This window comes from Monodon monoceros, unplaced genomic scaffold, assembly GCF_005190385.1.
Source record: "Monodon monoceros isolate NGI ecotype Baffin Bay Population unplaced genomic scaffold, NGI_Narwhal_1 Super_Scaffold_6, whole genome shotgun sequence".
NCBI lineage: Eukaryota > Metazoa > Chordata > Mammalia > Artiodactyla > Monodontidae > Monodon > Monodon monoceros.
Window position 1 is genome coordinate 44,619,896 of NW_021703783.1, and position 18,358 is coordinate 44,638,253.

At 42.4% G+C, this 18,358-nt stretch overlaps 1 protein-coding gene across 2 annotated transcripts in view; it reads right to left on the minus strand.

The window, feature by feature from the left end:
- The window catches only part of LRIG3 (leucine rich repeats and immunoglobulin like domains 3), a 47,953-nt gene that overhangs the window by 23,830 nt on the left and 5,765 nt on the right, over positions 1 to 18,358 (minus strand). For both annotated transcript variants that reach the window (XM_029206250.1, XM_029206249.1), the window contains exons 2-3: positions 17,727 to 17,798; positions 17,445 to 17,519 (exon numbers count right to left, since the gene is read on the minus strand). In XM_029206250.1, the coding sequence (XP_029062083.1) occupies positions 17,445 to 17,519; positions 17,727 to 17,798 (147 nt within the window). The remainder of the gene's footprint in view (positions 1 to 17,444; positions 17,520 to 17,726; positions 17,799 to 18,358) is intronic.

Consider the following 18,358-nt stretch of genomic DNA (forward strand, 5'->3'; position numbering starts at 1 on the left):
AGCCTGTACAGTGCGTCTTTGTCAGCACTGCTTCCTAGCACAAAAATCCCTTACAACTGCCAGGATAATGGTCCCTGTATCACAAAATTTTAACTCTGTTCTAATGGAACTGAATTAAATCCAAATACCAGTTTCATATTAGCTCTCAGACTAACTGGCAAATAACCACCTAATAGGTACGAGTTTAAAATAAAAGAAAAAAAAACTTGCTTTATGTCAAACAAGAAGGGTTTAAAAAAAAGACAACTACCTTAAAAAACTAGATTAAAAAATCTTTTTAATCACCTAAAACCCTCAAAATAAACATACTTCATAATAGAGTGGGTCACAAGTAACCACTTCTAGGAGACAAAGATTCAATTCAACTCCAGCTTCAATTTTTCTCCAAATACGGATAAATGCCAAAATTGATGAACATATTAAAGCACTGCAGTTGATTAATAGTTTTGGCAGGAAATGTGCAATGCTTCAACAAAAAACAAAACAAAACAAACTATCTTTTTCCATTACTTAAGTTAATGTGGAAATGTCATCTTTCCATTGTTCAAAAATCTGTACTCTGAGCATAGGAAGACGTTTCAGCCTTGTGCAAATCCATCTTAACGACCGCGAATATTTTGGTCATCTATGTTTGTTGATAGTACAAGGCGTTCCATGGTCAAATCATTGCTGAGGTCAAGTATAACCAGTCCCTTATAGACAAACACAGACTTGGGGGCCTGGTCAGCTGGAATGCAGATGGTTCCCTCAGGGTTCTCAGAGGCCATGGGAATAACAGAAGGCCCAGGTATGTCAGCCTTGGCTTCTCAGGCCCAACAATCATGGTTTCACTTCGTCGCTAATTTCACCTTTCAGCCTTTGCCAAATACCTTTAAGCAGAAGCAAACCCGACTTATGATATTTGCATGATGATATTTGCTCTGAGAGTCCTGAAGATCTGACAACGAACAAGACGGATATGGTCCCTGACCTCACAGCACTGAAATTCTAGTGGGGGAGAACAGGCAGGCAAAAGGGAGTGGACACCAGAGGGATAAGTGGAAGAAGAAAGGACAGTCTCCTAAAAAGTGATGGGAGGGGTGTGGGCGTCAGCAAAACTTTCCGTGGGAAGGAGGAGTCTAGAGTTCCAGGCAGAAGCAAGTGAGGCCAAGGCAAGCCTTCTTTCCCTTGAGGAAATGAGTGGAAACTGGAGAAAGAGGAAGTTGACGAGTGAGGTGCTGGGAGGAGAAGAGAGTAGGTCAAGTGGGACCCTGTAAACCATGTTAGGCATTTGGCCTTTGTCTCAAGATCAAGTAGAGGGAGGAGGACAGAGGATTTCGAACGGCGGGGTGACAATATTCGATGTGCATTTTGAAAAGACTTCTCTGGCAGCAGTGGGGAGAAAGACTGGGTGGGGGACAGGCAAGAGGAAGTACAGAGGACAGAGGAGGGATGGAGAGGCAATGGCGACGGTCTGCCTGGACACCCGTTTTGGGGGTGAAGCACCGTTCTTCCTCTGGTTTCCAGGGCACAGGCTGTGCTTTCCCCCTCCCCTGACAATACAGGCTCAGGTTTCCAGCTCTGCAGCCTCTGGACACTGGGACCCAGTTCAGCACTACTGGAGTTCCCATCCACACTACTCACTACCCCTGTGTTCTGTCTGCTTGTACGAGAGGCCCTCTAAAGCAGGGGGTCCCCTTTTGCTCAGGTGTGAGATGCTATTGACCAGAATAGCCCAGTTCTGGCATTTTCATGTCTGTAATCACTAGGAACATGGACAAATGTGTTATTCTTATATATAAGAAATGTGTGCATTTGTTCTGATACTCGGAACACCTGCAATTAATGTAAACCCGGACTAGATTAATAACAGTAAAATATAATCTATGAGGTTATTGACCACTTGGTAACGATGATGATTGGTTCTTTTTGACTCACAGTGATCTCCAGAAAGCATGAGAGTCTCAAAAGAACGTTATGCACACCTAAGTGGATATAAATGGTACGAGTTTATTTCTGGAGTCAGAGAAGAGAGTCCCAGAGTGGAATATTCTTTGTGAGGAACCAGAATATCAGGTTTTTTCACACTGGAATTCCTGAAACCAATTAAAGTGTAGCTTCTTGGTGAATAAGAAATATCTGTCAATAGTTTCAGGTGTCTCCTACCTACTGCACAACATAAAGGCAGCTGAAGGCTTTGCAGCTCGATGTGTAAAGACGTGCAAACTTGGCTATTTAGAGAAGGTATGCATGTGTGGCATTTTCCTTTTAGAGAGGGCATGTGCAGTGAAATTTAATCTGAAACCATTTTTTTTAACATGTTGCAATGCCCCCCTTTCTTAGAATGCATTACTCTGACCACATCCCTGAAATCCAATTCAGTTACTGCAGCCAAAAAATTGCTGAATCCGTGGTCACTCCACACAACCATAGAGCAAGTACATTAACTCTATTGACTGGGACAGTTGGCCTGGCCCCAAGGAAATACTGATTGCTATATGTAACTTGTAAGCAACTGGTTTAACACCATTTATAAAGGTATTACAAGCTGTTAAAGAAAACACGACATTTTGCAAACACATTAAAGATCACTTATATTTCCAACAATAACTCCTCTCCCCTTCCTACCCCCCCTCCCCACCAAAAAAAAGCTTCCTTGAAAACTACCTTGGCTGGAATAACTAACACCCCATAATATTAGACTTCTTCTAGCGGAGAGACTTAGCAAGCAAAGAACCTCTCCCATGCAGATAAAAATAAACTGTCTCTGCTCATCTTTTTTTTTTTTTCTAAAAAGATAATTAAGAAGTTTCATTAAAAGAACACATGTTTAGACTGGTCCACTGCTCCTGTGGCATCTAAGGATAAAGCCAACTGAGGAAGCTTTTGCAAGAAGAAAGATTCTTGATGAAGAAGCAGTGATTTTAAGCAGCAAAGGAGCCACCGTAGGAGCAAAGAATCCATTCTTTCAGCTAAATGTCAGGTCAACATAAAATATAATTATCTTTTGGATTGTGAACATGATAAAGTTGCCCACAATGTTTTAAAATAGAGATCTTCAATAATCAGGGCCCTAGTTATGTGCCAATTATAATACATGTAAGCTTGAAAGAAGAAATATAAGTTGGAAACTCATTTACACCACATGAAAAACCTTTTTTGATTCCCAAATATAAATTCTATTTAGTCTATTTATTCTATTTTATGTAAACAGAAATTTAAGGGCAGGTCCTAGAAGACAACAGGATCCTAAACAAGACACTTACTCAATCATTATTTTAATCTGAAATAATTGAAGTATATACAGTAAAAATTAACCCTACTTTCATTTAGTAAAATTAAAAAAATTTTCCCTACCTCTCTTTTGAGGCAGGGTCTTCCACAGCCATTTTCACAGGTCAAACCACTGCTATGGTTAAGCTGTGAGTTTGAGTCTCCCCATAAGTTTGTGATTTACTTGTGATTGAAGAAAATCTCTGATTCATATTTGGTTCCCAAAACTCAGGATTAAGTGAATGGATTCAAGATGCTGAAGTGACCAAATAGTCTTAATTAGTCTTGAAACTCTAGATCAAGCTTTAGATTGACCCATAAGGATGTACCTCAACTGTGGTTCAAGATGCATATATCCATCAGAAAGTGGTATGACCACCACAGCTGCCAGCCAGGAAAAGTAAACATAAAACTGGGATTCCATACATCAATCAACCTGTCAAAAGTAGGATCGCTTTGAAGCAGCAGTTCATACCACAGCTCCCCAGCAAGTAGATTTTGATTCTGTTCCCAGTTGTACGTCTTGATCTACCATACTTTGTAAACCTTGATTTTCTCACTGTCAATGGGAGGAAATGGAAGGAAATGTCCTCTTCCAGCTCTAAGGAGTTGTGGATTTGGATGACAATTCAGCAAATGACCAGATTTGCTACAGAGGCTTCACATAATCATCATATAAAACTGTAGCCTCTTACAGATCCTGGCCTCACTTTTGGGGGATTTCTTTCCTAGGGGAGTCCCAATGCCTGGCTGCCCAGTCTTCCTTGGTTTACTACCTCATTTTCCTGGGGCATATCCTCCATGAGCTTTCTAAGAAACCATCTGTAGAGGTACGTTGTTTTTTTTTTTCATACTTGGAAATGTCTTTATGGGATTGACAGTTGGGCGTGTACCGAGCTGAGATTAGAAACCATGTTCCTTAGGGTTTTGAAGACTGTTTTACCCTATCACAACACTCAAGGATGTAAGTTTGAGGAGCCAGAGGCCATTCTGCTTCTCAACTCCAGTGTTTCTTAAATTGCAACAGGCACCAGAACTGGGAGTGGGGGGCTTCTTGGAGCACAGATTGTTGAGCCCCACACTCGGGGTTTCCGTTTTGGTAGGCCTGGGTGTGACCTGAGAATCTGCATTTCTACCAAGTTCCCAGATGCTGCTGATGCTGTGAGGCTCACACTGGGGAGGGGAGAACCACTATTTATCCTTACAGGTGACCTGCTTTGTATTTGATCTTTCCTCCTCTCAGAGCTTCTCTTTAACCCTGATGTTCTAAAAGAGCACAGTAATGTCCCTCAGTGTAGGTTTTTTTTTTTTTTTCCATTTGCTGGCACTCAGTAGGGTCTTTCAACCTAGAGATGTGTGTTCCGTGGCTCTGGGAAATTCTTTTGCCTCTTTGATAATTTCCTCTTTTCTATTTCCACAGATGTCTCTTCATGGAATTCCAATTAGATTTCCAAGTTGATCCTCTAATTTTCTTATTTTTCCTCTCCAGTTTTCCATCTTTTTATCTTTTGGTTCTTTCTGAGAGCTTTTCAACTGTCTTCCAACACTTCTATTACCTTTTTAAAGTGTCTGTTATATAAATATATATATTTTTTTTTGTTATGGTTGTTTTGGCTGTGTTGGGTCTTCGTTGCTGCGCGCGGGCTATTCTCTAGTTGCAGCGAGCGGGGGCTGGGCTACTCCTCGTTGTGGTGCACGGGCTTCTCATTGCAGTCGCTTCTCTTGTTGTGAAGCACGGGCTCTAGGCGTGCGGGCTCAGTAGTTGTAGTGCACGGGCTTAGTTGCTCCGCGGCATGTGGGATCTTCCCGGACCAGGGCTCGAACCCCTGTCCCTTGCACCATCAGGCGGATTCTTAACCACTGCGCCACCAGGGAAGTCCCTGTTATTATATTTTTAACTTTTAAGGGTCCATTTCTTATTTTCTGAAATATTCCTTTTATTATTATTATTTACTACTCTTTTCTTATTTTGTGGATATAACATCTCTCTTCTCTCTGGAGATACTAAGTTGTTTTGAAGTTCCCTTCTCCTTCCATTGTCTCTGGTTCCCTCTTCCTATGTATTTCGGACTCTGACTTTATTCTTACAAACCCTTTCAAGAGACAGTGATCACTGGCTATCCACTCATATTTAGTAAAAAGCGGCCCTGGAAAGCTTGCTGAGGGCTGTGAGGCAAGGACTTGCTGACTGGTGAGTCTCACCACAGGTGGTCTGTTTCATGATGGATCCACATGCATCTGTCTAATCGCTCAGATCCTCCAACCTCCAGGCTGGTGGGGATAAGCTTGACTGCTAGTGTCTGGGAAGGTGAACAGGAACATAAGCTGAGGGGAGGACTGTCATCCTCATATTCAGATCAGACTTAATTTCCCTGACTGCAGAAGATGCTCCCCTCAATCCCCACCCCTTGCCCAGCTGGGCCTGTGCCCCAAATTCCAGAGACTTCGTTTCAACTCTCTAGAGAGTAAACTTCTAGTTTTCTGCCTCCATCAAGGGAGGGTTGGTCACTGGGCCTTAAGTTTTGGAGGGGGAACCTGGAGGTCTGCTTCTTACAAAAGAGTTTTCACCAATCCCCCATTTTCAGTCCCACTCTGCATCCCTATCTTTACCGACTTTGAATTCCTGAAGCATCCCGAGCTTCTGCAGCAAAAAAGCGTTTGCTTCTTTTGGGATTCACTCCACTCTCTCTAAATCATTTACAACTTGTGTGCAGGATTGAAAGATTTTAATGAAATCTTTCATTTGGACTGTCTCCTCTCCTGTTTTCTCTTTGTTCCTGTCTGTGTGCACTTTAGTCCTTTATTTTCATTTTAAGGGGGTTCTAGGATGGAGCAGAGTGAAACAAATGTGCTCAGTCCACCATGCCTTATAGGACGTCTTTAATGGGAATCTGATCAGTGAATAAGACCAGTTCTTCTCTAAAAACCTTCCCTCACAAGTTATTGTAATTTTTTAAATTGAAACATCATTCAACTTAGTCTAACAAAAAATTAGCCTATGTAAATTTTACCTTAAGATGACACTATGAACCAGAAAACATGGCATCATTATTCTGAACCTCAAATTAATAAACAGTTCTCATACAGGGGATTAATCCTGTATGAACACATCAGGCTAAATTAATGTCATTTTATTTTTCTGATATGGTCCACAGACCAATGGGCTAGGAACATCACAAACACAGAATGTCTTGATCTCACCAAGTACTTAACTTGTCCTTGTGCATAAGACACAGAACATGCGGTGGTGATGATCACACAGACAAGTGAGTTTGCATCCCTAGTCTTTATTCAGAGGCTGGCATGGACCTTTAGGGAAGATGCTAAGTGGTCTGCTACTGAGGCTGCCTGTGGCCTTGTGCTGTCAACGTTTGTATGAATATGAACAGAGATGTGAATAATCAAGTGCAACTCATCCATTAGATGATATGATCCCAAACCTCTCAATATACTAAAATGATGGTCTAGAAGCAACTAGAGAAATTAAGCTGGGGAAAGGCAGTGTTTTGAATTTTTAATCAATCATTTAAAAAAGGCCTATTTGGAAGCAATTCTTGCGAGAATGACAATAGACTCGGCTGACCGCAACTTGGTATGTGCCAATAATACAACATGGTCCTTAAAAAGCTAACGTGATGTTATGCTTCATTAACATCCCATATTCTGGTCAAGAGACACAGTCCACCATGTTCTGCATTAGACCCCATCTCAATATCTTGCTCTGGGCACTGGAGTTTAGTGTCATGCTAAAGGATGAGTGTGACAGGAGGACTTTCAGAGTCTAGACCTGCACTGCCTAGCATAATAGCCACCGGCCACATGTGGCTCTTTAAATTTAAATGAAATTTAAAAGTTAATTCCTCCATCACACCAGCCACATTTCACGTGTTCAATCCCCATGTGTCCAGCGGCTACCTCAGCGGACTGCACACATTTCCATTATCGCAGAAAGCTCTACTGGACCGCACTGGTCTAGACCCCACATCGTATAGAAAATGGGAACTGGAACTTGAGCCAGGAGAAGAGAAAGCTTTAAGAAGACCTTACAGGTTAAGACTTGTCAGTATTATGTTACGATGCGGAAAATAGACTGAAGTTGTTCTCCCCGGTGCACAGACCTAGGACAATAGGCAGAAACTGCAGAAAGGCAGAGCCCAGCTTAACAAATAAAGAGTCCCAGCAATTAGAACTATTCCAAATGGAACAGCTCCTCACCCAGGAGTGAGCTTTTGTCCCCGGAAGGGCTCAAGGGGAGGTTGCATAACCTCTCTTCCAGAGAGCTCTCTTCAGTGAGAAATGCCTCTTCCAACTCAAAGTTACAAGGATTGCATGCAGACACTCAAAACTAACATGACATGGGTTCTGACCAGTTATATAATGTAGTAAACCATTTCTAATTCCCTTCACCCTTTTCTTGATACTTGTATGAGGACAGAGGTGAGGAAGTGAAAGCAAGACTGACAGGAGGAGGAGAATAAGAGGAAAGAGGGATTTATACGATGAACGGATGAGTGTCCTGACTCTGTAAACATGCCTTCATCTTTAAAGAGTACTGCCCTCTATTCCCAGGCCAATACCTTATGCAGGATGACATGGCCATTGGTGATGAAGTACAAAAGCATCTTATTTTTTTCAAAAAAAATTATGCTCGTTTTGATTCTAACACCGTATGTTCGTTTTGTTATAAAAAATTTAAAATGGCTTGTACATTGTAAAACTGACAGTCCCAGAATGTATACCATGTTTATACTGTGCTGAACGGTACTTGCAGTGAATATTACCTTAATATTTCATGCTGCCTTCAGCCTCACTCTAGAGACTGCTCTATCTACCAGCTAAAGCTTTCTGGAGAGGAAGGGAGACAGCCAGGCCGGTGACTTTAAGTGCTAGAAAGGACGTGCTAATATTTATAACTGTCTTTTCTTTCATGTTTTGAATTTAGTACTTAAGCAACTTGCAGCCAGACAGAGAAGGGGAGGTGCTGGTTAGAGCCCTGTTTCATTGTTCTGGTCTCTCTAACCAACAACTAGATCCCATACCTCTAAGCTGTGGAGGACAGCACAGACAGTAAAAGGAGAGAAGGAGGAAAAGTAACTAGGCCAGGACAGAGACACATGTTGAATCTTGCCTCCCAGTCATGAAAAGCAACTGCTATAACGTTATTGTTTTGTCTGGTCTTGGAAGCACAAGCTTCACAAGCAGAGAGAAGTCTCTGGCAGGAGCTGTGTTTGATACTTCAAAGCAGCCAACAAAAGGCTAACGTGAAGTTGAGGGAAAGGATGAGAAAACGCTGTAGGTTCAGGATAAACACTGGTAAAACAGGAGTTCTTGTGGCAAGTTATACTGGAAGGTCAAGTTCGAGGGACTGTGGGTCAATTTTATGGGCTCCAAGAGCCATCATTGAAGAAAGGTGCCCAATTGGGTCACCAAGTCAAATCTAAGAATGTTGCCACCTTGGAACAAAGTTTTATTAATGGAAATAATTTTAAGTGTGTACAGAGAGGCAGGAACAAAATGGTTAACTGACTAGCCTCTTCTGCAATTAACTATGTATTCATTTGGACTCTGGGAAACTGACTCAGTCATTCATTTAGCAAACATGGACTGAGTGGCCACCATATGCCAGGCGCTGAGTTCCATGACAGAGTTACAACGGGGACAAAAACAGACGTGATCTCAGCTTTTATAAAGTTTCATTCTGGTGGTGGGAGTGGACATTAAAGAATCACAAATATACAACTGAAAATGGGATTGCGTTTATGATAACAACATAGACATTGTAAATAAATGAGATATGAAAATGTGTAAGTCTAACTTAGCAAAAGCTGGGGGAGGGTGAGTATTTCTAGGCAAAGGGACTTGAGGCAGGAACAAGCTGGCACATTCCTAGAAATGAGGAATGTTAGAAGGCTAACAGGAAAAGAGGACTCAGGTCACGCAGAGAACTGTCTATCTTGAGAAGGATTTTTGCTCCTGATCTAAGAGCAATGGGAAATTCTTGAAGGGTTTAAAGAGCCATGACACGATCACAAATTTATGTTTCAAATACAGCCACTGTAACTTGAGAATACAAAAACCTAGCAAATGTGTATTTTGGGGACCAGTTTATGATTAAATGTGAAGGTAAACTTAGAGAGTATTACACATACGGCTCTGTGTACACTGAGCTCTCTTATGTGCAAATCACATACACACATTTTAAGATCCAATAAAAGATTACAACTTATCATATTAAGGTGTTTATGTGTTTGTTCTGTAAGACATGGGCTTCATGAGCTTACTGCTATTAAACACAGTAATGTCTGGCTTGCTTGTACTGGTGAAGGTGGTGGCCCTCGAATGCAGTGTCCTTCACATATGAAGACACTAGTCCATTTATCCTCACCTGTAGAGCACACAGTTGGGGATGAATTTTTCAGTTAAGGTGGTCAAATTCCTTGGGCTCGTCTACACCCACATGTGGGTAAAGATGGGATACAGTTTGTGTCCACTTCATCAGAACCCCGATTCCCCAGAAACTGAAGTTCTCATTTTGAGTGAAGTGTCTCCCTAATTTCCTTAATTGACATGATACACTGGTGACTGCTTTTCAAATACTGATTTATATAGGCTTTGGTTTAAAAAAAAACACCTTTGTTTTTACCTTTGAGCTTTACCTCACGGTTATAAAATTACTTAGCTATACCATCACTGAGAACATATAAAAATGCTTGCCTTTCCCACATGCAGCTTTATTTCTGAGCTGTGAGCTATTAAAATAACAATGTATTTTCGAAGTTATAAGCAGAATTTGGTGAATCATTTAAATAAATTCTGTGCCAAGCAACCAGGCAATAGCCTTTTAAGTCTCCCAAACTGATTTTTCATTAGTCTGATTTGGGGACTGTAATGAGAATGCATGCTTCTGGATGGAATTCCCACTTGACATGGTGCCGGGTTCAGTACGCAGTTAACAGAACACTGCAGATCTGACTTCTAGTCATTAGTTCAACTCTACTCTTTTCAGCATACAGAAGCCCACGCTCACGTGACTCCCACGCAATGGTCAATTTCCTTTTGTGGGAAAAGGAGGTGTGGCCCTAACATACAGCAAGGCTCAGAGCTGAGAACAGTTCTAAAGGTGGATGGATAACAGGTATTTGGCAAGGCGTAACTGTTAATTATCAAAGTCACATTACTGAGTGGTCTGTGGCACTTGACTTTGAATATGAGCACTGTTTAATGACTACTTGAGAAAAAGGAGAGAAGCAGATTTGGTACTTAATTGAAATGTAGTTATTTCATTCCTCTGCTTAAGAAAAAAGTCAATTACTCCCCCAAAACCTGTAAAACACCTAAGCTGATCCCTGTCAGTGTAACCAAGTCTCCTTCCCAGTCTAGACCTCACTCACCCTCTCACTCTACACACATTGAAAGGACAGCCCTCCTCTGCTTCTCTCTATTATCCAGGGCATCTCCTCCTTGGAGTATCTCTTTATTCTTTATTGTCTGTCTGCCAATTATATTTATTCAAAGCCCCTGGGAGGCAGAGGCCGGGTGCTATTTTTCTTTGTTCTCCAGCACTCAGCACATAGTAGGTGGTGTTCTGGGGGCACTTTAAACAGCTCCAAATCCACCTTATAGTTATATAAACCCTCAGGTTAGAAACGGTGTTCATTTATTAATTATAATTGGGTGCTCACTGATTTTTTTGGAACTATTTGAAGAGAGCAAAGTTTTCCTGATAACTCACCCCAAATGCCAAGTTCTTCCTCCCTCATCTATTGCTACCAGGATAATGTTTCTAAATCCTGCCCTCCTCCGGTGACCCTCCTGTTCGAGAATCCACTGTGCGCCCCCCCCCACCCCGCCCCAGTCTCTGTGCCTTCCCCCAGCCCACTGCAACTGTATCAGCAGCAGCTGTGGTCGCTCACGCCATCCGGAGCCCTTTCATGTACAATATGCCATTTGATCCTTCACCGGAACCATATGAGATAGACGGGCAGACATCTTACACTGTTCCTACAGATAAACAAAGCAGAGTTCATTAGCTCTGCCTGAGGTCAGGCAGGTCATTAGCGAGAAACAAGACAAAAACCTGGGGGGCCCCATTTCCAGCTCAGGTCTCTCTACTTCCGCACAAGGGCCCGAGGTCTCTCATCTGCTCAGATATTTAAGGAGAACCTCTTATGTGCCAGAGACTGGACTGGGCTCCTGAGGCGACAGAGAGCTCAGTAAGACACGAGCCCAACCCTGGAGTGAGAGGTATGACAAACGCCATGGGAGAACCACAGGTACTGCGCTTGTAGGAGTTTCAAAACTGAAGAAAGAAAGGTCACCGCCCTTCTCCAAATTCTACAATGACTACTGTTCATGCTACAGGAATTGCTAAGACTCCCTACTACCCAGGATTGTTCTCCATAGCATATAAATCAGATCAGACCTCTGATGGAAGGCAGGACTCTCATCCCCAAAGCATCTCCCATGCAGGAGGACACATGATGTGATGGCGCCACATCTCAGGCAGACTCAGGTTCTAAAGCCCGTGGAGGGGGGAAGATCATCTATCATTGATACACCCCTGAAAAACCCTTAAAACAGCAGCAAAGGTTTTTTATGCACACGTGTTCTCTCTCTCTCTCTCTCTCAATGATTCCTGTAGGGCCAGTTCTTCCTTTGGTGTTAGGACAGATCAATTTCATGTTTTGCTGTCGTCGTTGTTTCGTAGTTTGAATTTTTAGTTCAGGACCTGATGAAGTACCTCCCACGCACACTGGGCACAGGGGCTAGGAAATACATCTGTCTCTGAAGACTAGGCATCCTCAGTCGTCTGAGTTATACAAACTTCAAAAGGCGAGTGGGAAAGGGGGCTTTTACTTCCTGCATACTTTCACTTCACACACACTCCGGGGCATGCGCTCGCTGGGTAGAATGGTGAGCTCAATCCTTTTGCTACTTAAATTACTTCTCTTGTGTTCTTCCTTTCTTTCTTTTAATTATTAGCATTGCTGTTGCTATAATTTTTTATTTTGTTTATTGCCAAGCATGCACAGCTGAACACAGGTTAAGACATAGGTAGGCATTTTCTCCACTGTAAATTTTTAGCCTTTTCTATAGGCTAAGTCTCTAGGAGGAGATCTGTCTGAATCGTGTTAAATGCATGTGGTTGTTCCATAAGTATTCCTTAATTCAATTCATATGCTAATTAAGCACCGATTGTATGCCATATAACCTGCATTAAGTACTAGGGAAAACAAGAGTCAGCCCCAGAGGCCTCATAGTCAGGGGAGAAAAACATGAACAGTTATCTCATGGCCATGTAGCAGTTGGATATACAAGGCAAGATGGGCCTGGACAGGGCAGGGGAGGCTTACGGAGATGACCCCCACCCCCAGGATGCTCCTCATGACTCCCTCCCTCACCTGCAGACCTTAACTCAAGTGCCACATTCCCAGTGGGCCCCTCCCCTCAGCCCCATTTAAAACTGTAAACTGCTCCCCCTCTTCCACCACACATACTCCTATAACTCCTCTCTCCCTAGCACTTAGTTCCTTCTGATCACATCTCTCTCTTTTTTTGGGGGGAGGGGGTGCTGTGTCAGGTCTTTAGTTGCGGCATGCGGGATTTTTTTTTTTTTGCGGTATGCGGGCCTCTCACTGTTGTGGCCTCTCCCGTTGCGGAGCACAGGCTCCGGACGAGCAGCCTCAGCGGCCATGGCTCACGGGCCCAGCCGCTCTGCAGCATGTGGGATCTTTCCGGATCGGGGCACGAACCCGTGTCCCCTGCATCGGCAGGTGGACTCTCAACCACTGCGCCACCAGGGAAGCCCAGTTGCGGCACGTGGGATCTTCACTGCAGTGCACAGGCTTCTCTCTAGTTGTGGTGCACGGGCTCCAGAGTGCATGGGCTCTGTAGTTTGCGGCACGCGGGCTCCTACAGTTGAGGCGCACAGGCTTAGCTGCCCCTCGGCATGTGGGATCTTAGTTCCCCGACCAGGGATCAAACCTGCGTCCCCTGCATTGGAAGGCGGGTTCTTAACCACTGGACCACTGGAGAAGTCCCATCTCTTATTTATTTTACTCTCCATCTTTTTCCTTCCATGAGAAGATCAGCCCCACGAAGGCAGGGATTTCTGTTTGTTTTGTTCACTGTTGAACTTTGGCCTTAGAATAGCACTGAACACATAGCAGGATTTGGTAAGTCTTCAAAAAGCAGCCTTCCTGACCATCCTAAAGGGCAGCCGACCAAGCTCTCCATCCCTTCGCCCTCCTTTCTTTTCCTTCACAGCCATTATCAAGAACTGAAGTTACCTTTTCTTTTAAAGTTTGTTTACTTATTTTTCTCTCACCCCTCACACAGACAGAAGCTTCACAGTAAGAGGGAGTTTTTTGTCTGCTTTGTTCATTGTGGTGTCCCCAGCACTCTAAACAGAACCTGGCACTGTTTGTTTCTTTGATAAATTTTCGTTGAATGAATGACCGTCATCCCCATGCCTGTGGCTCATGTCCACTGACCACTCAGCTTATGCCAGGCAGGTTTCACTGCATTCTCTCTCCCAATCCTCACAACAACCTGATGAGGTAGGTGTGTGCTTTTATTATTCTCGTTTTATAGAGTAGGAAGCACAGACAGACTGTACCTTGCCCAAGGGCACAAACTACCAAAGAGAAGAGCCAGCTATTAATGGCAAGCCATCCAACTTGAGCTTTGCTTTTAATCACTGTTCTACTGACTCGACGGAAGCCACACTATGGGACAACAGGCCACCATCGCATCAGGTCTACTGTGGTGGCTTCCTCATTATCTGGCCCCTCTAAGCCCCCTCCTGCCACTGCCAGGCCATTCTCCACACTAGAGCCAGAATGACATTTTCCAATAGCAAAACTAATCACCTCACTCTGCTTTAAATCACTTCAATGGCGGTGGCGCATACCTGTTGGGGTCCCACCGGCAAAAGTGATCAGTATTTGTAATAACCTCTCTAGAAGGATGACACTGTCATCTCTGAAAAAATGACAGGTTATGAAGAAAAGGATGGACTTGGGAGAAATGCTCTACCTTCGAGATAATAATGAAAAAAGGCTTATCTGGTTATGAAAACTTGACCTCTTCAGTAATTCAGAAATATGTATGTAATATCTGATCAGAATCTCAAGTAGATGTGTTAAAATGGATTTACTTGGGCCCCACCCAACCACATTAATTCAGAATCTCTAGGGATGGGGTCAGGAAATCTACATTTTCACCAGTAATCTAGGTCTCCCTTTGACATTCCTTCATGTAAACCTTTTCGAGTCTAAGATACCAGGCAAAGCACCTGCATGTTGGACGATACCATATAAATGATCAGTGTCAAGACAAGACCCAACTAGCTCTATTTTATGACTAATAAGGCCTCTTGTTCAACAGTAACGTTACATAACTTATGGATTCAAACCTGCCCTAACTCAGGTTACAGGTTTCAAAAATGTCCAAAGTTGGGCAGCTCGTGCAACATACAAGAAGCCAGAACTATCACATCCGGTAAAATCAACTCGCTTATGCCAGGTCAACGGTTTTAGTATAAGATATGCTCATTCCAAAGATTATTCCACTTCTTCCCTTAAAATATACCATCCTGCCAAGTGTGGCTAGGAAATTAAGAAAAATAAACACAAAACACAAACCATGTTTTGCCCACAGCGTGCCAGTTGACTTCTGAGCTACTGCTGTGTGGGATTCAAAGGAAAGCAAGTCTATTCAGGTCTTTTACCTCCTGAAAATTCCCATGGTCAGAGATGAGCTTTGTTAGTGGGGAAGTTGAATGCTCATCCAACCTTCATTCCAAGATGCTGGCATTCTACCAGGCTTCCCTGACATTATCAGAACTGGTCCCTAAGTGAATTCATCTCTGGCCATGGGTGACGACTGACCCAATATTAGTTGTTGGCTCCTGCAGCTGAGAGAAGAGGAAGGTCTTACCAGGTACAGTCTTCCCTGCATCCAGGCCGTCCAGCTGGCAGAGGGCCTCACCGCACAGAGCAGCAATGGTATAAGAAAGAAATCTTGACAGAAGTCAGATAGTCTTGGGAACTACTTGGAAAGATATGGGATTTAATTGTGGTGCTATAGCAAATTTCTAATCTGAGCCATGTTATGTGGTTTAACGTTTTTTTTTTTTTTGAAATTTCAGAAATGTATTTAAGTACTGACTTTTGGCTCTGGTTATTTTCAAGTGCTTCTATATAAACAAAAACAGTCTACCCTAGGCAAGAGGGAAATTAACAGTGCTTTAGAAACAATGACTATGTATTAGGAAATCCAAAGAAGCCTACAGAAGAAACAAAACATTTACAGAAAAGAACAGCCAGAGAAGTAAATTTTTCAAGATATTTCACAGATATAAAAACAATGTTTACTATGCACATGGAATTAGCAGGCCCGTGACATAAATTACTCTTTGGAGAGTCTATGTGATCTAGGCAATAAATAGGATCTATCATTATATAAGAGGAACAAAGCAATCCCTGGTTAGATGTACTACGACAAATTAAGGGAAAGAAGTGAGATTATTCGAGTTCAGTAAAGTTTATTCAGCACTCACTAAAGTGAAACACTAACAAAAATATGGAGAAGAGTTCAGATGTTGAAGGTTTCTAGTTTTCTAATTACAAACTACAGCTTTAAAGTGTAAAAATCACTAGGTTATTTACTTCTCATCAAACTTTCTAATTTCCTTACAAGTTCTTACGCTTTCACCTCTATACCATGCCAAAGAGAAGATTGTTTTCCTCATCCCACCCAGATTCCCAAACTCTACCGCAGACCCTCTCAGCCACGAATCACGCAGTGACCCTCAAGACCCCCTGAACATGCTGACAGTATCTGCCAATACACAGGACAAGGACAGCAGGGCAAGGAAGTGGCATTCCCTGGGATTTAAATAGGCCCCAGTGGTCAAATGAGAATAGCTAAAGATGTTAAGGATACCAAAAGCAGTATTCCATTCAGACTCCAAAATTTTAAGCAATTGGGAAAGTCAAAACAGGTATTAATGCTAGCATAAAAACCTTTTTTAAATTCAGTGTTTATTTGTCAAATACCAACTGCTTTTTCTTTTATTCCTTTCTGTTTCTGATCTTTGGAAAAACCCCATCAGTATCAAATGTCACTTAGTTCTCATTCAAACAGAGGAAAGCAGACACAGCGGCTGTACCCGTGACTTAGCTGACCTGGGCCCTCAGTAAAAACAAACCTCTATAAATCACCAGATGTAAGCAATCGGGTAGTGATCACTGTAATTAATTGAACAGATTTCCTGAAATTTACTGTACAATTTCAACCCTCCTAACACCTTTCCCAGATACAACTAACAATGGTGCTTTTTTTCTTAAGTTGTTTGACGGAGGAAAACATTTTAAACTTCAGTGGCTTAAATATATTTTTAAATTACTCAAGATTAAGGTGGTAGACTATTTAATTTTAGAAATCAAACCATGCTCATTCTAAATGCTGTCTTAGGCCAAAAGTTAACATTATTCCAAAACATCTCCACTGCATGAATATAAACACGTGATCTGCCCTAATAATACACAAAATTTAAGACAATTTTACTCTTATCTGAAAACTCAGAACTGCAAAATAACATGCAATGATATTTCTAACTTCAATGACCTATTGAATTTTAACTGTATCAAGTCGATATTTTGATTTGATGTTTCTGGACCTTGATTTCCACTGCAGGCGCCACACTTAAAAGAGGGTAAAAGAGGATACCTCAGTGCTTCATTACCGACTCCATTTCTCCTCCCCAAATAACTCCGATCGTTCTCCACTAGGAACTATGTAATACCGAATCCACAGATCCCATGCAGACCATTGAGTGATAACCAGAATTTAAGTCCCAGTCACCATAATTAAATACATGTCCCTATGGGGTGAAGGTGGCTTCTCTGAGTCTTGAAGGCCACAGCAGCAATAACAGATAGTGTTAAGTGTTCTTGTTACAATGATACTTAAAATTTAGGAGCGCGCGCATGTGCGCGCACGCGCGAGGGGGGGGGGGAGAGAGAGAGAGAGAGAGAGAGAGACAGGCTAGGAAACAAGTCAACCAGTTTAAAGGAAGCTTATTTTGCTTGTAAGATCTGTACTCTAGCCCATTTGGAACTGCCCCCTCCCGCCCCCCCCCCCGCCCCCGCAAACATACATTCAAAACCCTCCTAACGTTCACTTACAAGGAGAGAAGTGTAATATTTGCTGAGACTGGCCCTAGATTTGGAATGGTCTCCAATTCATTGTTGTTCAGTTTCCTATAAATGCCAAAAGAGAGAGAGAGAGAGAAGCAGATTATGCAATCTGTAATCCACAGAGGTGAAAACTTTATAACATTATTTAAAGATCCCTCCCAAGTTAAAAGTTTTAAATAATTCCCTGTAACCCAAACGTTCTTTACAATTAAATACTGTGATAGGTGGTACATTTGATTCCAACCGCAAGCAGAAAGTAGCTGAACTCACACTTCTCGAAGGCTGTGAAGGTGGCTCGTGGAACTTGCCTTGATGAAAGACAATCTGTTGTGACTTAAGTCCCTATGAAAACACAAAAATAAAATTATAAGTAGTTTCCAAAAATCACTAATAATGCTTCATGATGGGCAAGACAGAGTGGATTTATGAACTCCTCTCAACACTAGCGACAGCATAAGAAATAATCGGTCCATCCTGTCCATAAACGAGAGGGCAAACTCCAAAATACAAACTCTGAGGACAAAGTTAGTTCAGGAGGCTGGCAGATTCAAATGCTCCAAGCCCGCAAATGTTTTAGGAGATGGGTTTTGGTCCAGGGTGAACAGATCCTTTGTGAACTGGTTGTTTTGCTTCACCCTCCCCATCCACTACCAACTCCTCACTTCCACCTTGATATGATGAAGTCATAGCTTATGAAAAGTGTCTAATTAGTCAGGCTGCTGAAACTAAAACCTCTAAAGAAACCTTATTATCACAAAACTAAGCATCAGAGTCCTTGTTACAGTCAAAGTCGAAATTCCTTTTCACACCTATTTGTTTCCCTGGGTTAAGGCACCAAATTGTTTAAAGTACTGCTGTGTGTGTGTGTGTGTGTGTGTGTGTGTGTGTGTGTGTGTGTGTGT